The sequence below is a fragment of the Sorex araneus genome, chromosome 6 (genome assembly GCF_027595985.1).
Source record: "Sorex araneus isolate mSorAra2 chromosome 6, mSorAra2.pri, whole genome shotgun sequence".
Lineage (NCBI taxonomy): Eukaryota > Metazoa > Chordata > Mammalia > Eulipotyphla > Soricidae > Sorex > Sorex araneus.
In genome coordinates, this window is record NC_073307.1 from 55231166 (window position 1) to 55254766 (window position 23601).

The 23601-nt window shown below is 46.1% G+C and overlaps 1 protein-coding gene across 1 annotated transcript; it reads right to left on the reverse strand.

Annotated features, from left to right (window-relative positions):
- Window positions 1-505: 505 nt before the first annotated feature.
- MAGEL2 (MAGE family member L2) lies at window positions 506-4875 on the reverse strand. The gene is made up of 2 exons (XM_004617496.2): window positions 4760-4875; window positions 506-4629 (listed from the first exon to the last, which is right to left on the reverse strand). Exon 2 carries the CDS (start codon window positions 4506-4508, stop codon window positions 960-962), a length of 3549 nt encoding a protein of 1182 aa, XP_004617553.2. The 5' UTR covers window positions 4509-4629; window positions 4760-4875; the 3' UTR covers window positions 506-959.
- Between the last annotated feature and the right edge of the window lie 18726 nt (window positions 4876-23601).

Sequence of the window (23601 nt, forward strand, 5' to 3'; positions counted from 1 at the left end):
CTCCCATGCCTGGCCACCCTGAGCCCTATGACCTGTTGCTACAAACATGTGGTGCATTCATCTGGGTACTGGCCATCTTGCAGAGAGAAGGCCCCCTTCCATGTCCCTACCACCCTCAGCACAGTACTGTTTACTGACCCAGCCCTTCCATTCATCTCTAACCCTTCAGAATCCTCCCACATCATGTGAATAACGATGTCTGCTTAGAAGAATGGGTATGGGGGTTTAGTGCCACAGAGGCTACTGCCTCTCTCATCCTGGGCCCCCTTCCCCCACTACATTTGTGAAATTTGACTCTGGGTTTGGTGGAAATCTTCCATTTCCTCTATCATGGCTCTCACCCACAAACTCAGTTTTATCACGCCTGTATTTACTACCATTCATTGTAGGTTTGGGTGTTTGGGGCTATTTTGGAGAGGCGGGGGAAACCTGGAACCATCCCTAGAGTAGAAATTAGAATCAAGACAGACACATTTTTTCTTTCTTTTTTTGTTATGCTGAAAGTATATTTATAGATATAGATATTTATTTCTCTGCAGACAGCTTTTACTGGTGAGTCATTTTAACGTTCAAAGAACAGCCTATTTCAATGCTACCGAATCTGGAGCAGAATAAGATGGAGAAGCTTCTTAAGTCATTTCACAAAGCCAGCACAACTCTGAGACCAAAACAGAACAATCAGAACACAAAACAGAGAATCACAGATCCCACTTAAAAGTACATATGTCAAAACACGCCAAAGAGAACAGTAGCCAAGAGAACTCAAACGCCACGTAAAAAAATGTACAGAGCTTTGGCAAATATGGAACCAAGAACCAGTCACACAAGGATTCCCAATTCACACACATGGAACTGAACAGAAACACCAGGAGCGAAACATCCCCCACCCAACCCCACACGACGACGTTGTCAATGGCCTTTGGCCAGAACACAGAGACGGACACGGTCACAGCTGCACTTCATTTTTGGGGCGGGGGGCTGCTGGTGGAGTCGTGGGTACTGTCATCGGGGTCAGAATCATCCTCATCTGGGTCTTCCCAGTCGCACTCTGAAAGCGCCTCCAGGTAGTGGAAGAGCCAAAAACTGGGATCTTTCTTGTGGAGTTTAGCCAGGAACTTGAGCACCAGCATCTTGCTGGTCTCCAGAAATGCCCGGGGCCCCCAGAGGAGCTCGTACTGGGCGGGCTCAGTGAAAGGCACGCGCCTGTACTCGAGGTACCTCTGCCTGACAAACACCTCGGTAATGAGCTTCTTGGTGTTCCCAAAGACCCCGTGAGCTGCGTGCACGTCCAGCCCCAGCTTGGACAGGAAACTAAAGACCAGTTCCTCCCGCACACAATTGCCCTTCATAAAGATCAGGCTCAGAATGATCATGAGGAGACCCAGCCTGGGCTTGTCCAGAGCGGGGCCCACCACGGTGGCCGGTACTGCCGCCGCTGGCCGGCCCCTGCCACTCCCCAGCTTGTTGATGATGATGTAAGAGTGGTTTTGGGCATCAATTTCCTTCAACTGATACCCAAACATGCACTGCAGCTTCTGGCTGGCCCTGCGGATGATATCCAGACACTCATCTTTATAGCCACGGAGGATGAATTTCACCATCTCCGATCGCTTGATGGGCACCTTAGCTTGGTCCTTGATCAAGAGGAACTGCACCAATGCGTTTGCCCTCTGCTCTAAGGGGGACATGGTCTGAGTCTCCAGCTGGGACTCATTCTGGGTGGCACCGAATCCCTGAGAGAGGTGTGTGAGCTCAGAGAGAATCAAGGAGTGCGGGCTGCTGGGGCATTCCCAGAGGCCCAGGGCACGCGCCACACTTGGCCCCTCCCAGGCACTCAGGGCCCAGGTGGTGCCGTGGACCTCCCAGCCACCCAGGATCCTGGAGGTCAGGGGCCCCTCCCAACCACTCAGGTTACAGGCATTTAGGGCCTCCCAGTCCCCCAGGAAATGTGCCGGGGTTTGCAAGTCCCAGTCACTCAAGTTCGGATAGTCCCAGGGCCGGCGGCCCCGCCAGTCATGTAGCGCCATGAACTGGGCACTGCTGTTCTCACAGGTGTTGAGGTGCTTTTTCTTCCTGGTGGCTTTGCCTGAGCGCCGAGGGGGTTCAGCGGAGGACTTGGAGGCCTCCGCAGGAGTGGCCATTGCCTGGGGGGGCGCTGGTGCTGGTGCCGCCGCCGCCGCCATGGACATCAGGATGGTGGGCACTGCCTTGGCCGTCTTGGCCACGCTCAGATTGGGCTGGGCCACCCAGGGCACTGTGGGCACGGCCTCTACCCCCGCGACGGCGAAGGGATCGTGCAGGGCGCGTGGCAGCATCTTTGGGGTCTCCGGCATGGCCAGTGGAGCCGCCAGGGTGTGAGAAGGGGCAGGCTGCATCTGGGAGGTAGATGGATAGACCCTGGGGGTGACCGGGAAGGCCTCTGGGGGAGCTGCAGGCACGTTTTTCCAGGCGGGCGACGCGTGCACGCGGCCGGCGGCTGAGCCCCCTCGCTGCGGCGCACAAAAGGTGGCTGCAAAGATCATGCGCTCCTTGGATGGCGCCCTGCGCTCCTTGGACGAGGTGCGACGCTCCTTGGACGCAGCCCGGCGGTCCCCCGACGGTGCGCGGGGCTCCCCCGACGGAGTCAGGTGCGGCTTAGCTGGACCCAGGGGAAAATTTGCCGCCGCTACGGTTGCTGCTGCGGGCCGGACCTGGAGGCCGGCGGGGGCGCCGGGCCAGGTGGGCTGGGGCTGCAACTGCTGAACCGCGGGCAGCTCGGCCTGTGCGCCTGCGGGCTGCGCCTGCTGCGCGGGCAGCTGCATGGGCACGGCCTTCTGGGAGGCCGGGCCCCCTGGAAAGGGCTGCTCCATCGCCATCAGTGGGGGACCCTGCCTCTGGGCCTCCTGGGTAGGCACCGGTTGCCAGAAGTGGCCGGGGGCCTTGGGCACCTGCCAGGTCACGGCTGGAGCAGGCTGGACCTCCTGGAACTCCATGGCGGTGGCGGGCAGCTCGTGCGGCACAGGGGGCTGACCCTTGGGGGCCTCCCAGATGATGGGCGGGCAGTGAGCCACACGCGGCGCGGACAGCGGCATAGGCAGTGTGGCCTGGGGCCCCTGGGGCCCCGCTGGGGGAGCAGCCCCGGACACCTGTGCTGCGGCAGGTGGGGCCGTGGGCACCTGCTGGATGGTCACCTGCTGCACAGTGGGCATGGGTGGGGCAGCTCGCATCTGGGGGGCAGCCCGCAGCTGTGGGGCGGGCAGCCTGGCCTGCGGGGCCTGACGCAGTGGCGGTGGGGGCGGCAGGGCCTGCCACACGTGCTGCGGTGTGGCCAACACCTGTGGGGCCGGCCGGATGGGCGGTGGGGCCTGGCGGATCAGCGGCGGCGCCTGGCGAATGGGCGGTGGGGCCTGGCGCGCAGGTGGTGGCCCTGGGCGGATGGGTGGTGGCCCCGGGCGGATGGGCGGTGGGCCCTGGCGCATGGGCTGCGGGGCCTGCCAGGTGATGGTGGGCGCCTGCCAGGTGACCTGCGTGGCCTGCCAGGTCAGGGGTGCTGCGTGCCAGCCCTGTGGAGGGGGCTGCCACCCCGGGGCTGCCGTGGCCTGCCAGCCTGGGGGTGTGGCCAGGGGCGCCGGCGGGCCCTGGGGACCCTGCGGAGTAGCCCGGATGACCTGAGACTGAATTTGAAGGATCAGAGGCTGGGCCTGGGGGGCCCAAGTGGCCAATGGCTGTGCCGGTGCGGGGGCTGGCTGCACCAGGGGCGCACCGGAGGCTGCGGGCTGGACGATGGGTGCTCTCGGGCCGGCCGGGTGGATCATCAGGACGCCGGGACCAGGCGGCTTGGCCATCTGTGCTCCGGGTGGCGGCGGCTGGGCCATCAGGGTGGCAGGCTGCGGTGGCTGGACCATCAGGACTCCGGGGGCCAGCGTCTGTGCTACCAGGACTCCCGGTGCTGAAGGTTGGGACATCGGGGTCCCCGGAGGAGGCGGGTGCGCCATGGGGGTCCCCGGAGGGGGCGGGTGTGCCATGGGTGTGCCCGGAGGGGGCGGGTGCGCCATAGGGGTGCCCGGAGGGGGCGGGTGTGCCATAGGGGTGCCTGGAGGGGGCGGGTGTGCCATGGGGGCCACGGGCGCCGAAGGATGCATCATGAGGACACCCGGAGTCGGAGGCTGGGCCAGCGGGGCGCCCGGAGGGGGAGGGCGCATCATCAGGACTCCGGGAGTCGGAGGCTTGCCCAGAGGACCCCCCAGCTGGGGTGCCTGCACCAGCGGGGCCCCGAGAGCCTGGGGCTGGGCCAGTGGGGCCCCCGGGGTGGGCGGCTGGCCCTGCGGCGCCTCCCAGGCGGGCTGCGGAGCCGGCCAGGCGGCCAGGGACGCCTGCAGCTCCGGCGGAGGAGGCTCCCAGGGGACCGGCGGGGCGCGCGAGGACGCGGGCGGGGCGCGCATCAGCACGGTGGGGCGGCTATAGACCGGCGGCTTGGGGGCCTCGGTCGGGGGACTGCCGTCACCCAGGTTCTTACTTAGCTGTGACATGTCCGTTTGCCGTGACAGCTGCTGGGTCCGTGAGTCCGACAGCTGGCGGGCCTGCAGCGGCCGGGAGCCGGGAGCGGCGCGTGCCGACGTGGCCAGGCGAGCTGCGCTCCTTGCTGGTGTGCTAGGAAGTAAAACTCTCTGAGCTCCGTAGCCGCCCGCAGGAGAAAGCAAGGGGAAGGGCCAGGGGGGCTCAATCCCGCCCCTTCCCCGCCCCCGACCACCGCCAGTGCAGAGAGCATAGGGGCGTCTACCAGAAATGCCGGCCGAAGACCTGCGTCCAGGCTACTGGCTGCCGCTGCTGCTCCGAGCGCTCCTTGCTCCGCTCTGGACTGTGCGCGCCGCTCAGACTCTGCTGCGAGAGTCTCTCGCACAGGGACGCATCTGGGCTCAGAAATCACAGCGCTGCGGTATAGACGGGCAGCCGACCAATGGGAGCAGGGCAGGCCTCCAGGGGAGGGGGACAGGGGCGGTCTGAGCGCGAGCAGCAGAAGGGGGGGCGATGAAGGGCGGTCGAGCCTGTGGAGTCTGGAGAGGTGGAGAGCCCCGTGCACGCATGCAAGGGAGGGCGGAGGGGTGGGGGTGGGGGTGGGGGTGCAGGCACATTTCTGTCTGCGAGGAAAGCTCGGCTGTGCCGGTGCGGATCAGGCTTTTAGGGACAGGGGCGGGGGAGGGGTCCGCCGCGAGCGGACAGGGAGATGGATGGTGCCTGATTAGGACACAGGCATTTCCAGGGCAGCGGGACGGCCAAGGAGAAATACCCTGTAGACGGTGTTGCCTAATGAGACGGTCTTGGGGAGAAAAAAGTGTGCTGGAAGTCAGAGAGACTTCTGCAAACAGTGGCCGAGTGGGAAAAGGCGGGTGTAATGGTGGAATTAGGATTTCACACCAAACTTCTGAACCCAGGAGAAGGTTGCCTCTACGCATAGAGGCATTGGAGACCCACGGACAGGGGAACAGAACGACAAAGAGGGCAAGGAGGAAACAAGTGAGAACTGAGAGTGTTCCCACATCATGGGACAGCAGGAAAAACAAATTCCCCTGTGGAGTTTGGAGGGGAAAGTTGGGGAAGGGGATTCTTCTCAGTAGCTGCCTGTCAGCTGCAGAGCAGCAAAGAGATGGTAAAACAAACCAACAGTAAGAAGAAAAAAGTCCTTATCACTAGCAATGCATATGTGAAAGTGAGAGTATATCGGAGGCTAATGCACAGGGCTAGTAGATGAATGATTCCAACCCTGGGAGATCCACGGAAGGGGAATAAAATGTTTTCCAGCTCAGGCTGGAGTCCTACACCGAGTCCATCAATAAATGGCAAAATCACGGGCTCCTCTCTTCCATGAGGTGTGCTGAAAGGAGATTAAAGTCTCAGTTCTAGTTGGGTAGTTTCGTGGAAATCCACAAAAACACTAAATATCAAGGGTGTTTATTTTGGAAGAGGCTGTTTGCAGTCTTGGACAAGAGACGGGAGTTGGGGCGGGGGATTTCAAAAGACCATTTCCGCCGCCACCAGGGGGCAGAAGAGAATGAAGGCTATACCCCACTCCTCCCGGGGTACCCTGAGCTGGTGCTTCTAAAATTTAGAAACTAAGAGGTCGGAATGGAAGGCACACCCTCCCCCTGAGGTTATTACTGATTTGAACAAAGAGAGGAGAATTGTAGAGTGAATTCTCAGCGCTGTCCTCTGCTTTCCTGGTTTGGATGGATGGATGGTTAGACATATGGATGTATGTACGGATGTATGTATATGTATGAGAAACCAGGGCTGTAACTTCTCAAGATTAGGTTGCTTTTCAGAGGTTGACTTTCTCCTGTGTGACTCCTGTGTAGATCCGGGAAGCGACTTCTTTGCAGTGGTTAGAGCCAGGCATGAATTTCAGCCCTGTTGTTGGTCACTGCACTGTCTGCAGGGGCTTTGCACTGTGGCAGAGGATTCACACATATACAACCACACACCCCTTGTGTCTGCCTGTCCCCAACTCTACCATATAACAGCTCTGGCTCTGGATGGTTTGGGAGGAAGCCTTTCCCTTCCAACTAATGACCTCATTCTAGTCGCACTGAAGCATTAGCGAAATCATTTCTTTTTCAGGGTTACGGCAGATTGAACAGTCCAGAGGATTGTCTCATATGTCCAAAGGGCTGTGGGAAAAATAATTCTGATATTGGGGCTCAAGGAATAGATTTGCCACCCCCTGTCCGTGTCAGCCCCCTTCAAATCAATAGTACCAGGTTCCAGCCCAGGCACTGGGTGGATCTTTGGGGAATGTCTCCCAAACCACCAGGTATGGCTCCAAAAGAAAACAGAGCATTAAGTAAAAAATAGTTAATTCATCCACAAGCACCTTCACACTCCAAGTAACACATTTGAATTAGTGGAGAGATATGGGAGCAGAAAGGACCGGCAGTGGGGGGTGGAACCAGTGTTTGGGGGCTGTGAATTGGACTGCTGCTTCCCTGGAAAATGCAGCTGTCCTTTTTAGACAAGCAGTTGTTTTTCCTACCCAGTCCACTTGACAACCACACCGCTAAGACCTTGCCCCCACCCCCTATCAAATATCACTTGAGGAATCAAGTGACAGAGCCAAGTGACAGAACCAATCTTCTCTTTGAGCCGATTGACAGATTTAATAACAGGAAAGCCCAGTCCTGCCAGCCCTTCATCGTCACAGGTTTCACACCCCCCGGTTCCATCATGGGAGGATTGAAAATACAGCTCACCCCAATGATGCTGGGGCTGGAGGTCCAAATTCATGTGTCACTTTTAATCCTCTCGAACTTAGTTACCATATTACTGATACTACATTCCGCATCTACTTTGTAGATGGGAAGCATTCTGTACTGAATCCCAATCATAAACTAAGCTGGGGAAAATATAACAGTATTAGGAAAATTATAAGGAAAAATTGCATCAACTATATTGACTGGAAAAAATGCACATAAAGGTGGGCCCATGCAATTTAAATCCAGGGTCCCCTCCCTGTATCATGTCATTAAGTCAAAGACACTTGACTTAATGACAAGTGTTGACCGTGTCTACACTCCGCATGCTAACGTGATTTCTTGTCATTATTCCCTAAACAGTACAACAGCGCAGCACGTCCATGGGGGCTGGAATACGCAGATCTGAAGCTGTGTCTCAGGGACAGAGCACCTGTCCTGCAGGTAGGGTATAGTGACTTTAAACCCTGGCTCTGTCCTACCTGCAGAGGGTATTCCTCAGGATTCCCTGGGGCCACAACAACAACAAAAAGGCATGTGATCTCTGGTATGCCACAGACGAGTGTACGAACTGTGGTCAGTACCACAATCAGCTGGGCAAACCCCGACAACACAGCAATAAAGGGAGGGAAAGGGAAAGAATGTTAAAGGGTTCTGTGTACAGACAGTGCGATTTAGCATCAGAGCCTTGAGCAGCCCAGGATTTTGATCTTGGAACCAGTGTTATGTGAATTCTGAGGAATAATGGTATAGTTCACAGTCTAGAGGGAAATTTAGACCTCAAGCTAGAATCGATCTCCTCAACCTCTCTTGTTCCATGTGGAATCTTCTCTAGCCCTGAAACAGCTTTAATATCTTCCGTGTTTTTTCATCTTTGTTCCTCTGCAGCAGATGTCAGCAAGTAGTGTTTGTTTCCCTGCCTTTTTTTTTAGATTTTGGTGAAATGCCATACACATTTAAAGTGAACAGTGGACAAAAAGCAAAATACACGAAAGGTCTGTGGCATTTTAGGTTTCCTTCTTTCTGTCATTAGCAAAGACTTTGCATATTTTCAAAAGAATAACACATGCAATTGGGAATAAGAAGAATGGGTGGGGAAGAGGAGAATTCTGGACAGACCAAAAGGAGTCAGAAATTAACTCTGCCAGGTGTAGGAAGAGTTTGTCTTTGATTTGATTTGCTGGGCATTTGAGCCGCCTTCCACACCCAGGAGTCCTGTTATTCCGTTTTTACCCTGCTCATTCCATGAGCTCTGCAGGAGCAGCTGAATGAAAGTGTGAGATGTAGACCAGAAATGTCCGTGTTTTACTCCTCTGTACTTGTTAAACATGTTGTAAATATTTATAAGCAAGTAAAATATTCAGTTATGATTTTTCACAAAGTCTCAAATTGTTTATTTATGAAACGCCTCTTATTAAACATTCACAGTGCCTAATGCTTTTCTAGGTGCTGGGGGCTACAGGGGAAAAATCAGACACTGAATGTTCCAGCTGCAAGGGGTAGGGTATTTTTAGTGCCATAGAGGGTTATTGTTTTCTTTGTTGGAAACTCGTATTGGTCAGTTGCTGGTTTCTGCTTGCAACGTGGGGGGCCTGGGGAGGGGGAGTTGGAGGGGGGAGTTGCCGACTCTAACAATGCAAAGAAAAATAAACAGATCTAAAGCTGGTTGAAACTCATGAAAGCTCTCCAAATAGACAGACCAGGTCCTAACAGGACAAAAGCTTAGCATATATGTGAAGCACAAGGAATTTGAAAGAATGAATGCAAGGCTAGCATGAATATTATTTCTTGCACTTGTAGTATTTATCAGATTCCATCTGATACTTTACATTTGCTGCTCCCAAAGTGCTCAAACCAAGTCCATGTATGTTTAATTCCCTTTTATACAACAAGAGATCGAGGTTTAGGATCGTCGTTTGCGTGCCACAGAACTGGCAGTCTCTATAGAATTAAATCTTGACCTAATGATTTGCTCCAAGCCAGCATTCTTAGTCCTTTTAAATATGCTGAAAAACTCCTTTTTTCCAATTTCATATATAATCAGCATAGAATAAAATGCATAGAACTATAGCAATCTGTTTAATGCACTCTGGCCTTGAGTGGCTCTCACTCAGAACAAGATAGAGAACATGTTTTTTAATCAAATAAAAGACTGATATGTGTTTTTATGGCCATTTCTCTCTCAAAACAGCCACTCTGACTTTTTTCATGATGTCATTTTTACCTGTGACTGCGTTTCCTAGAATGAAATCAGTGCAAAAAATGGAGTCAATACAATTGATGTGCTTTTCCATCATTTCTGCTATTTGAACATGTTCTTACATTTATGGGGAGTTTGTCATATTTCTATTATTGTGGGGGGTGTTGTCATTTGTTGCGGGAGGAGGGGAGGTCTCTACTTTGTGGCATTGGGTCAGAACCATGAGATGCCAGAGTCACTCTGCTCAATGCTGAATGGTGCAGGAGACCCACCTTCCCCAACTGGCCCCACACATGCAGAACAGACACTCAATCAACAAACCACATCCCTGGGCCCCAAGTTTGCTATTTTTAATACTGAATAGAATTCCTTTCTATTTATACTGCACAATTTGTCTACTCCTTACCTGTTGACATTTGGGATATTTATAATTTGGGGCTAGTTTGAAAAAAGGACTCCTTTGAAAAATCATCTAAATGCATTTTTTTGGAGCATACATTTTCATATGTCTTGAGCAAATAGCCAGAGTTGAAGGGGGCACATATGTGTGTCTGTCTTTAGAAGAAAAGGTGACAGTTCTCCATAGTTGAGGGGACAAATTTTACATGCTGCCAGACAGTATGAGAACTCCAGGTTTCCAGCATCTTATCAAACTCCTGTCAATCTTTGATTTGGGTTCACCCACTGGGTGGGAAATAGTGGGTGTATAATTTTCACACCCATTAGAATTCCAGTTCCTTCATATTCTTCTGGAAACAGATAAAACTGGCCATTTTATTGCTAATGTCCCAGGGGGTATGACATGGTGTATCACTGTGGTTTGCACTTTGTGATGTCTTGTTATTCATATCCATAGAGAAGTTATGGTTTCAGAAAAGAAATTTCAATTTCCCCTATGCCCTCGGATCCACACTACACAAATACGCACAGAATTCCCCCACTGCCAGTGTTTTGTTCCCAAGTGATATATTTTTTATAATCCTCAGTGTATTGTGATCTTCTAAAATTTTGTGATTGATATTTCTTTCTCTTTTAGCATTGTGGATTTGTCATACATACATACATATACATCTGGTGAGTGGACAGATCTGTATGACGACATGCACCCATTGTGATAGCATCGTACAAGATAATTTGGCTACTGAAAATCTCCTGTATCCTGTTTTGCCCCCTTCCCTTGCCAAACTCTGGACAAACACTGACTTAATTACTATCTGAATGGTATGGCATTTATAGAATGTAAGACACTTGAGGCCACGGAGAACGCGGTTGGCCTCTTTCATATAGTGAAATGCATTTAAGTTTCTTCCAGGTCTTTTTATGCCCACTTTGTTTTTAGTACTTAATATTTAGCTTTCTAGATGTGTCACAGTTTACCCATTCAGCTACGTACCAAAAGGACAAGTTTGAGCAAATATGAGTAAAGTTGCTATAAACATTCATGTGTAGGTTACTCATTTCTTTTTATCATGATATAATATTCTATTCTGTGTGTCTATGCCACTGTTTATTTATTACCAGTCCCCTAGTGTAGGACTTCTTAGCAGCCTCCAACTTTTAGCGAATATGAATAAAGCTGTTATGAACATTTATATAAAGATGTGTGTGTGGACATAAGTTTTCTGCTCATGTGGGTAAATACCAAGGAGCACAATTACTGGGTTGTATGATCAGAATCTGTTTAGCTTTGCAAGAAACTGCCAAAACTGACTTCCAAAGTTGCCGTACTTCGGGGATAATTATATGTCTTCTTTATACATTTCTCTCTGTTTCCCACTTCTTAATTGAGTTAAATTTTTTATTGTTGATTGTAACAGTAATCACATTATTCAAATGTTCAGCTTCCTCATTTTCCAGCATGAGTGAGTTTTTTTTAAGTATTTTTCCATTCATCAAAGTTGTCACGTATATTAAAGTTGTCAATATCCCGTTTTTTTTAAGCAGTTAACAATCTGTTAATTGTTACATGATTTAAAGTCAACAATTATCTGTTAAGTGGAAATGAACAAAATCTTCTTTATTATGCTAATGTCTGTAAATTATGGAGTATTGTCTCTCATTCCTGATGGGAAGTGATTTGGCTTTTTTTCTCTCCTTTATTTTTCTTCTTCTTTTATTAGTGCCTCTAGGAGTTTCTAAGTTTCTTAGTCTTGTCAAGAATAAATGATTGTCTTGTGTAATTTTATCTATTGTTGGTATGTTTTTTATTTCATTCGTTTCACGTCTTAATTTTTCCACTTTAATTTTGATTCATTCTTTTTCTATGCTGTTAATGTACAGATTTAGTTTTTTTTTTCTTCCATGGGTGATCTAAGTTACAGTTTTTTCTTAAAGACTGACATCTTACATCTTTTGGTATAATATTTTATAATTCATTTCTGAATATTTTATCATTTCCATTGTGATTTTTGTTTGAATCTGGGAATGTTTAATATGTTGTTTAACTTTCAAGCAGTCCACTAGTTAAATAATACTAAATAATGGGTGGGAGAGAATAATACATTGGATACAGCACTTGCTTTCACGTGGATGATCCCAGTATCTCATGGTCCCTGATCACTGCTGATATTAAAACCAGTTAATATCCACTGTGATCATAGAACATACCCGATATCATTTAAGAGATGTTGACTATATTCAGACTTGCATTTCATGCACGACATAGGGAGTGTTCTGAAAAACACTCTATGTACACTTGAAAAAAAGCAGATTCTCCTGTTCTTAGATAGAGTCAGTCACTCAAGTCAACTTGTTTGAACACATCCTCTGTGTCCTTACTGATACTGGAACCTGACTGGTCATTTATTTTTAGCTTGGGGCCACCCCCAGTAGTGCTCAGGGCTTACTCCCAGTTCTGTGCTCCAGGATCAATCCTGGTGGGGCTCATGGGGCCATCTGTGCTGCTGGGGATTAAACTCTGGTTGGCAGCATGAAAGCCAAGTGCCATTCAGGCAGTACTGTTTCTCCTGCCCTGGTGATAGCTGGCTGTTTTTGCCAACTGGTGTATTTAATCTACAAATTTTTGTAGATGAGTTTCTTATTTCCATTAGCTAGGTGATGAATTTTAATATTTTTGAGGTGCTTTGGGGAGAGTTCCAGAGGTGCTTCCTGGGGATTCTTAGTTTAATACTAGGGCCTAGATATCTGATGCTGCTCAGGTCCAGTAGTATTGGGGGTTGACCCAAACCCTTACAACGTCCAGGAACCACCTGGGCTACAACCCACAATGCTGGGGGGAAGGGCGTATGTTGTTCCCGGGATTGAAGCCATGTCAGAGGTGCAAAGCAAGCACCTCAACCCTTGTGCTATGTCTCCGTCTCCTGTAGGTCACACCTCAAATTGGAAATGATTGTGGCTTGTGGATCAAATTGATCCTTATAAAACATTTTCTTTATATTCTCTTTATTCCTCTGTCTTGTTGTTTTGTTTTGTTTTGGTCTTGGTTCTATTTTGTTTGGGGGTAAGATTTGACAAACTGCAATAACTTTTATATGGGGGGCACACCCAATTATTTTAAAGGTTTACTCCTGGCTCTGTGCTCAGAGGTCACTCCTAGCAGTGCTCAGGGGCCGTATTTAGTTCTAGGGATCAAACTGAGATGGGCCACATTCAAAGCAAACCTATACCCGCCGAACTCCTGTATTCTCTGGCCTGCAACAAAGTCTATTTTAAAATCCTTCTCCCTTTCCTTTTTTGTTTTGTTTTCTTTTGTTTGGCATCACACTCAGCAATGCTCAGAGTGTGGCTCCTGGCTCTGCACTCAGGGTCACACCTGGCAGAGCTCTATGGGATGCTGAGGATCAAACCTGGGTCAGACACATGTGAGGCCAGCACCCTACCCTCTGTGCTAATGCTCCAGCCCCTCATTCTGTTTTTGTTGATACTGTGGTCAAAAGAGGCTACCCATAGTGGACTGTGGTGCTCATGTCTTGCTTGTGTTGCTAAGGCTTACACACTTGGCCATGACATTTGCACAGTGACATCTGGGAATGCAACTTGCTCACCATGGGGCTTATGTTTGGTTGTAGTTCTTGCCAGGGATTGCACACATTAGTTTGGGTGCACAGTTCCTTCGTGGTGGTGCACCAGAAATGACACCATTGGGCACAGAGATGGGTCTGTGAGGCTTAACTCTGTGCCTATGAGGCATGTGGAGCAACTGGGGCAGAACAAACTCAGCACCAAATCTTCCTTGCAAGGCAGACACTTTTACAACCCAGTTATCTCCCTGCCCCGCTCTGTTTACTGAAATGCACTCTGTGTGATAGTGACCGAGTCATACCAGCTTTTCCATGCTAGGTAACTACATTCCAGCCCCCTTGGTCTGGCCCTTTTATTTTAATCTGCCAACCTCCTTCTTTAAAAGAAAATTTTGGAAGAAATTTTTTATCTGGTATTCAGGTGCTCCAAGAAATAGAACTCATCGAGTTGGTGTACATTTATGAATTCATGATAACGAATTATCTCACACAAGAATGCAAACCTGTGAGTACTCCTGGCTCTGTGCTCAGAGATCCCTCCTGGTAAGACTGAAGATCCATATAGGGTTCTGGGTTGGTCACGTTCAAGGCAAATCACAACTTGAACTCTCTCTCCAGATACTGCATGACACCTTTAATTCCACACACACATATGTATATGTTTTAGTTCCTTTCATTCTCTTCTACACATCAAGATGAATTCCCATAAGTTTTGCAGTTTGCACTTTGAAATTTTAAAATTTGGGGCCGGAGTGATAGTACAGCGGGTAGGGTTTATTTATGGTTAACCCGGGTTCAATCCCTCGCATCAAGTATGGTCCCCTGAGCACTGCCAGGAATGATTCCTGAGTGTAGAGCCAGGAGTAATCACTAATCATTGCTGAGTGTGATCCAAAAAGAGAAAAAAAGACATTTATGTATGTCTGCAAGGCACAAATGCTGGAAATCAAATGAAAATCACTTGATTTCCCCCTTATGCTTTTGAATGACCACTTTCGCCCATTTCTCCCCTCCCACCGCCTGCATCTGGAAGTCAACAAACTTGTCTTTATTTAGGATTTTCTATGGTCTGTGACTTTGAGCTGAAATATTTGTGTGAGGGCATTCAGGATTTATCTTTCTCTGACTTGCTACACTTAAATCATACCTTCAAGGAAGCATTACATCCCTTCTTTTTTGAGCTGAAAAATATTTCATTACATATAATAATGTATCACTTAGCAACGGGCATTCATTCTGGAAAATGCATCATTAGGTGATTCTGTCATTGTTCAAGCATCATAGAAAGCAATTATGCACATCTCGATGACACAGCTTGTATATATGTCACTGATCCAAATGTCATCCAGTAGCATGGTGGAGCCTATTATCGAACTGTTCATCTGTGGGTGAAACCCACAGGTTTCCACATCTTGGTTATCGAAAATAGTGAATTATCCAGTGTGGAAGCACACCTCCTTTTTCCAGTTCCTGATTTATATTCATTTAGCTATATACCCACTAGTGGAATGGATGGATCATATAGTAGCTCAATTTTTTCTATTTTGCAGGTTGCCTGGACTATTTTTTACTGATTGAATACAGCTATTTCCACTTCCACAAGCAGTGCACAAAAATACCCCTTTCTCTACATCTTTGTCAAAACTTGTTATTTTATATTTGATAAGAGTTGTTCAACCTGGTGCAAGGTGTTTTTCCATGGCGTTTTATATGTATTTCTCTAATGGTTAAGTTGTGAATAGAACTAGTGGATATTTATTTAGAAAAAAAATCACTTATATGTGGTACTCAGAATAACTGGGTGAGGGAACACAATGGTTTAAAGTGGGGATGTCCAGGTCGATGTTGGCCCCAGAGCATAGAGAGAAGGAAGGAAAGAGTAGAGGGGAGGGGAAGAAGAGAGAGTTGAGAAGCAACAGAGGCCAGGTCAGGGGAGTCAGGGACAAAGGTGTTTAGGAATGATAGAAAAAATTTCAAAACCACAGGATAAACAACACTGAAATCCAGAGACCCAAACTTTAACAGCCTAACTCAGAGGGCCAGCTGGATATGGGGGATATGGGAGGGGACCTGGGAAAACTGGTGGAGGGAGGTTGACACTGGTGTTGGGATTGTTGCTGCAATATCATATGTTTAATACCCAACTATGAATAACTCCAAATCATACTTCATAATTTTTTTAAAAATGAAGAAAATATCTTTAGAATAAATGTGTATTGAGTTCCTTTCTTAAATATCATTTAAAATTTTAAATATTTTGACTTTATTTTTTTGCTCCTGCATTATAAAACCTCACACATATATCTATAATCTTAGCCTTTTATTTACATATCTATGAATATATGGTTTGCAACTGTTTTCTCCCATTCCAAAGGGAGGAATTTATTTGCTCTGTAGAAACCTTGGAGTTTGCTATATACTCCCACTTGTTTTTTATTTTGATTCTGATGGACAATGTAAGAAAAAATTATTATATTACCTCACGAGATAAAAATAATAGTGCTGTCCAGAAAGCACCTTGTACTCTTGCAGATCTTTGTTTCAGTTGTGTATGTTTTTTGTTCATTTGGAGTGATTTGTGTATGTGGTGTAAGTTAATAGTGAAATTTCACTTTTTTGCAGGGGGTACACCTGATGGTGCTCAGGGTTTACTCTTGGTTCTGCACAGTGCTTAGGGGACCATATGGGATGCTGAGCAATCGAACCCAGGTCAGCCACATGCAAGACAAATACCCTAGCCACTGTACTGTCTCTCTGGTTCCCAAAGTATCACTTTTTTTGCATGTGACCTTCACCTTTCCCAGCATCATTTACTGAAGGCATTTTCCCCTCAGTGTATACAATAGACTCTCACACTTATTATTAAAATGTATTATTCATCTATATAGAATTTAGGGACATTATTTTTCTTTTCATCACTCTCAATACATCACTTCTTTGTCTCTTGACAATAAGGACAAAAGTTCTGAATTGTCCTAAATTTCCTCTGTTCAATTACATTAAAGATTTTCTTTTTCTTTTTTGGATTTTGGTAGTTTACCGGTAATAGGTGTCTGAATTTCCTTTATTTATCCTTATTAGGATTTACTGAACTCATTGGGCACAGAGGCTAAAGTATTTAATCATTTTTTATTAAATGCCTGGTCATTATCTCTTCAAATAATTCTGTTTTATGCTATTTCCTAGCATCCTGGGCCTCCAAGTGTATAGAGAGTACAATTACTTTTATGTTGCCCTGAGGTCTGGAGTGTTCTTTTACTTCTCCCACACACATTTTTGTGTGTGATGTGTATGTTTCAGGTTGGTGCTTTTCACTAACCTAACTTCATTTTTATTGATGCTTTTTTCCCTGCTGTATTCATTATGCTAGTAAGTCCTTTGAGTGAATGACTAAGCCCATTGGATGAATGGCCTCGTTAACCTAATGGACATTAATGATATTGATTTTTTTCTCTGATAATATTTCCACTTTCCTACAGTTTTATTTCTTTTTGCTGAAATACATCAATTGCTTATGTACTTTATCTTTTCCACTTTTGACTCAACATATGACATATTTATTGAGTTATTTTAAAGTTGTTCATTGTTAATGCAGATATTGAGACTTTCCCCAATTTTTTTTTGATTTTTAGGTCACACCTAGAGATGATCAGGGTTTACTCCCAGTTTAGCAATCAGAAATTGCCCCAGCAGTGCTTGGGGGACTAAATGGAAAACCGGGGATCAAACTTGGGTTAGCTGTGTACAACAAAAAAAGTACCTGCTGTACTATTGCTGTGGCCCAATTTTATTTTTTCTACTGTGTATTGTCTTTATTATCCATAAGTCCAATAATCCTGCTGCTTCTCATGTTTCTTAATTTATTTAAGAGGAAATGTTGTTTGAAAATTTAAAAAAATAAAGTAAATGACAAGCACTTCAAGAAAAGTATATAATTTTCCTTTCTTCAACCACTTTGCTGTATTGAAATATTTAAATGCATAGAGAAGCAGCTGAGTAGAAACCAGGATTGTTTGCAATTGTACTTAGATTTAATTATATTCCAATTATGACTTTATATATTTTTGATGGGGAGATGAAGGCATTTCTTTTAACAGAGACTTGGAGAGCAGTGAGACGCTGGGTCTGAGGACATAGCTCAGTGCTCTAGATGCCAGAGGTTTGGGTTTGATCTCTGTCACTGGACAATTCTCCCAAGCACTGCTGGGAACCAGCCCAAAGCAGACAGCTGGGATTCTCCCCCAAACAGCACCAGGTGTGGCCTTCAAACAAAACCCCAAATACTCGTGAGACTTCAAATTCTTTTCTGTTATTGGACTCTGCTTTATGGAACAGACTGTTTCCCATACTTTGCCTCTCTCCCTCCACCTCTTTCCTCTCTCTACTTCCTTCTTCTAATTCTTTCTTCGAAGTTAATAGACAGTGTTCTTTGGTTTACTGGGCAGTGATCCTTACTCTTTAGTTGGGTTCCTGGGCCATTCTTCTTCCTAATACTCTGCCCCCAAACCTAACAGTAGTGCTCTCCAGAGTATCCTGTACAGATGCTATATGTCTCATAAAGAATCATAACTGTTTCTCTTTCTCCTGCTGACATATGTAAGCGGAGTGACTCTTTGTCTTTAGAGAAGTATCTGTATGCCTTGGAGGGCATGTATAATCTCCTCAGTCAGATATTGGTCTCCTGTCTTTAAGAGAATATTTTCACTCAGACAAAGGTCTCCGAGTCTCTCCTGCCTTGCTCTCAGGCGTTAGCATGATTCCACAGCTAGTGAGACCTTGAATGAGATATTCTGAAGTGCATTTAGACTCCCGTTAGATACTTCTGACTTTGAGGCTGCCATGACAGATAACACAGCCTCTCATTTGATGAGTCTCTGGTTAAAGCAGTCATGGGACGTTTGTCTTCTTACTCGGGGATAGTAAGTACTTCTTACTATCCCCGAGACATCAAGGCTTATGCAGGGCTGGTTTCTCTTGGGGTTGGGAGGCTGGTTGTTTCTGGAACTTCATTTGTTTTAGTTTCCCTGTGTTTTCAGCTCTGTGTTTTGTAGTTTACCCACATTATTCTTGTGACCTGGATGGAGTCACTCTGCTTCCAGGTCAGAAATTGATGCCCTATTGGAACACCTCAACAAACAATTTTTGGGAAGGATGTGAATTTGTCATTATGCAATAATAGTACTATACTCCTCCTCTTTGAACATGAAATTTCTTTGAATGTTTTTAATGTAGCCTAAAATCTATTCAAATTTCACATAAATATCTGTACATTTACAGGATCAGAAAATCGAGATACCATTTGAGTTGATTAAGAATCATTAAGTTTTCTTTTTTAAAAAAGTTGAATCACCATGAGATACACAGTTTCAAAACTGTTCATAATTGGGTTTCAGTCATACAATATTCCAACACCCGCCCCTTCACTAGTGTTTATTTCCCAATACCAATGTCCTCAGTTTCTTTCCACCACCAGCCCCCAGCCTGCATCTATGGCAGGCACTTTTCTCCTTTGTCTCTGTCTCTCCTTTTGGACATTAAGATTTGCAATAGAGGCACTGAAAGGTTATCATGTTTTTTCCTTTACCTACTTTAAATCCACAATTCAGTAAGATGCCTTGTTCATTTGACTTTAATGTGACACTTTTGTGTATATATACAACAGAATGTCACTCCCTTACAAAAAGATGAAATCCTGCCACATGGATGGACCTAGAGGGAGTTATGCTAAATGAAATGAAACTGATGGAAAAATACATACAACTGTATGAGTTCACTGCTGCATGGCACATAAAGAAGCAAAATAAATGAATAAGGCACAAAGAAATGTTTAAATGTAAGGCAATTTGGGTTAGGATAGAGAAGGGACCAGTATGACAATAATATTTGGAACTGTTCACTTTGGAAAGGAGCTGAGTGCTGAAAATAGCAAAAGGGATATAACTGATAAACTTTCAATATCTGTATTGCAATTTTTATGCTCAAATGCTCAAAGGGGGAGAGAGAAAGAGAGAAAAAATGTACCTACCATAGAGACTGGGGAGGGGAGCTGCATAGAAACTGGGGACATTGGTGGTGAGAAATGTGCACTGGTTGAAACATCATATGACTGAAGCCCAATCATGAACAGCTTTGTAACTGTGTATCTCCCTGTGATTTAAAATTAAAATGACTTTAGGATTAAAAAAAGACTAAGTTAGGGATTAACAGAACAGTGGTGGGAATGTAGTGGAAAACTTGGGTAGAAATAGGGTGACTAGAATTATGTGGTAAAGTTTGGAATTTGAGTCTCTGTAGTAAATGCAGGTATTGAGTTTTAGTAACACATAATTGAAACTCACATATTGGTACATAATGGTATATGCCACCATTGCATCAATTTTTTAAATGTTTAATATATATGTAGTCACTGTGAAATCGCTAAGCTATACATGATTGAGTCGCAGGCATACAGTGTTTCAACACCAGTGTCCACTTCTGTCCACCAATGATCATTATCCCCATTACCTCCCACCCACCAAACTTTTGTAAGTTCTTACACTACGTTTTACAATATTGTACTGAGATGTTTTCATTCTTAACATTTGACCACCTTTTGACAGCCCCCCTCCTAGTTGAATGCTTTCCTTAGCCCTAGTTGTAGCCCCCTCCTGTCCTCTGTCCCAGTGTCCTCCCCTCCCAAACACATAAGTACATATTTCCTACTAAAGAGCAGTTCTCCTGTTCTTTGTTTCCACGGCCTTTGGGTGTTCGTTATTCCACCATTTGCATCAATTTTTGATAGGACACACTCTGTGTACCTCTTTTTGTTCATTGAGCATGAAAAAACATAGTGAGCCTTCAACTCCTTGCTTCCATTATTTTAAAAAAACTGGCAAGCTAACATAACACCAAAGAAGGTGATTTGTCTCCTAGGATGTTGGAGACCCATCCCTAGCATTTTAGTGGATGAGTGCTGTGTTAGCACTGTATTGTCTCTGGTTAAAAATGAATGTGAGGAGCAGGCCCCTTAAGTTGATTTACTGTCCTACTGTACCTACATCCACACACATATAAATTGTAGAGGCAGACTAGAGACAAAAAATGAAGCTAGAAGGAGCATAAAAATAAGACACTCCGACCAACTACACAGGCGGGGTGGGGGACCGGAGGGCAGGGTGGGTGGGTGGGAGGTTTACTGTGGTTCTTGGTGGTGGAATACATGCACTGGTGGAGAGATGGGTGTTTTAGCATTATGTAACTGAGACTTAAGCCTGAAAGCTTTGTAACTTTCAACATGGTGATTCAATAAAAAAATAAATTAAAAAAAAATAAAATAAATAAAAACTTAAAAAAAATAAGACACTCCGGGGCTGGAGCAATAGCACAGCAGGTAGGGAGTTTGCCTTGCACGCAGCCAACCCAGGTTCAATTCCCAGCATCCCATATGGTCTCCTGATCACCGCCAGGGGTAATTCCTGAGTGCAGAGCCAGGAGTAACCCCTGTGCATCGCTGGTTGTGACCCAAAAAGCAAAAAAAATAAAAAAAAATAATAAAAATAAGACACTCCAAGTAACTTGACTGTTTCTTATGAGCTGCCTGAGGACAATCCAGTATAGAATGTGAATCATGCAATAAATAGTTATTTCTGTCTCTAGAAGGGCCTACTAAGTTTATTCAGGACATATATGTAGGAATCAGAGTGGGGGAGGTTAAAAATAGAGCCGGTGTGCTGAAGGCAAATTATCCATCTCACAGGAGACTGGGCATGGTAGTAGGAGAGTCATCTTTATAGCTAATGAAAGGCTCCAGAGCCGAAATTCTGCACCCTGGGCTCCATCTCAACAGTTCAAAGGCAGCTCAAGATTCTTTAGTTCTAAAGAATCTCTTGAAGGACAGCCTAGACTTCCCCCTGAGCCGGGAGTCCAGAAAGAGCTGGAAGAGAGTGAGGGAAGGTTGAAAGCACCTCCCTTGCAGAGAAGGGGGAGGGAGAATTGTCCATGCCTGGGCAGACACAGGTCTTGACCAGAAACCATGAATCTGTAGTACTTTCTGTTTCTGGTGGTTATGCAGAGAAAGGAGATCCTGGAGTTATTGGAGCTTGTGCAATGGTGCTATGGAAGGGTGAAAGTACCAAGTCAATTTGCAAGGAATGATGGCTCATCCAAGATACGTGCCATGAACCATGCTTCTTCTAACACACCTAACTTTGCTTCTTCTTGCTCCTCATTCTCAGGCACTCATTAAACAGGTAACATCCCCAAGGCCTTTATCTCAAAACCTATGCTCTCTGCCATTCCGTCATACAATCCTTTGATGTGGCCAGAGCCTGTTGACAAGTTCAGGGGCCAACTTGTTCCCAAGTTCTTTGATTCTGTCCTGAGCCTCTCCCCAAAATGCTCAGCCCTAATTTGAGGTGTTTTTAGAGAAGAATGCATCTGATGGGAAGGGAGAAATGCAATCAGTCACAAGGTGGCAGAAGAGATCAGAAGAGTTCAGCCACACCCTTTGCGAACCGTCTTGAGAGGCCTCAATTTCTTCCAGAATCCGTCAGGAAGGCCTGGACTGAAAGTCTCCTTTGCTCTGTTGGGACCACACAGAATGAGGGACTGGGATGGGTGTCAGCTCCTCGGAGCTTCCCAGGGGCCCAACTCAGGGGATGGAATTGCAGAAGAAGTGCTCTTAAGGACTCATTTCTTCCATTGCTAAGTTAATTTCTTTGTGGGAGGTCACTCTGATGTGTCCATTGTATCTGTCTGCATTAGGGAATCCTGAACAATCAGAAATGAATAGAAGTGTAGTTAATATATACAGAGAAGTGGGAAGGAGTGAGTGTGTAAAATGAATTTCCGAGAGACTTGTTACCTGGGTAGGAGGGTGAGTCTGGTCAGCTCTCTGCCACATTCCACCTTTCTGCTCAATTCCATCCATTTGGACCTTATCAGAGACCTTGAATGCAGTTTCAGGACCCTAGCACTCTCAAGTGTCCTCTGCTTGGGATTCCCTCCAACTACACGTGAATTCCTACAATTCACCCCTCACTTATTTCAACCCTCTGCCTCCACTCTTGACCTGCACCTTTATGACTTGTGTAGTCTGTCTCTCCTTTCCTACATCCTCTGATAGCTGGTCCATGAAAGCAAGGACATTTGCCTTCCCTGAGTAGTTAAATCCTGGGAAAAAGGTGTATATGAATGTTTCTCAAGTAATGTGTTCATTAATGGATCAATGACTAAATGAAATGATATATTTAAATCGAGAACATATAAAAATGCTGAGAACGACTTCTGGATTGGGAACTCTTTACCTTAATTATCTTTTTGTTTGCATGTTTGCTTTTGTGTATTTTGGTTCAAGGGTACACCTGGCAGAGTTGAGGGGCTACTTCCTGGCTCTGTGCTTGGGGTTTGCTACCGGTGGTGCTGGGGGAACCATACTTTGTAAGAAGGGTTGGGGGTCAAACCAGCCCTTCTTACAAAGCATGCTTTTAGCCACTTGAACTCTCTCCAGTCCAACTTTCAGGATTGTATTTTAAACATTTTGGAAAGATAGTAGAATATGGAAAGTGCTTACCTTGCACATAAACATCTTGGTTCAATCCCTGACACTGCATATGGTCCCCCAAGAATTACCAACAATGATCTCTGAGCAGACAGAAGCAATAACACAGTGGGTAAGGTGTTTGCCTTGCACCTGGCCAACCCAGGTTCTATTCCTCTGTCCCTGTTGGAGAGCCCAGCAAGCTACTGAGAATATCCCACCCTCATGGCAGAGCCTAGCAAGCTACCCGTGGCTTATTTGATATGCCAAAAACAGTGACAACAAATCTCACAATGGAGGCATTACTGGTGCCCACTCAAGCAAATCAATGAACAACAATGCTACAGTGCTACAGATCTCTGAGCACAGAGATAGGAGTAATCCCTGAGCACTGCTGGGTTTATTGCAAAATTCCCAACACCACCACCAATGAAAATTTTTTTGTTGTATTCTTTACATGCCACCCTTAGTACCAATGTCTTATTTTCCTCATCTATTAGGTGGTGGAAAATAAAACAAAGTGCTTCTCCTTAGATTGTTGTCAGTATTAGAGATTAAATGCTTTGAAAATACTGGTCATTACTATCTACCTCTTCACTGCTCTTCTATCTTATATTACCTTCTGTGATTTTATAGCCCTGGAGAAGTAATTTCTGTGACACTTTTAGCCTTCCAATCTGC

Coding starts and splice junctions, on each gene's coding strand:
- MAGEL2 (XM_004617496.2), bottom strand. CDS start 4,508: ATGTCACAGCTAAGTAAGAACCTGGGTGACGGCAGTCCCCCGACCGAG.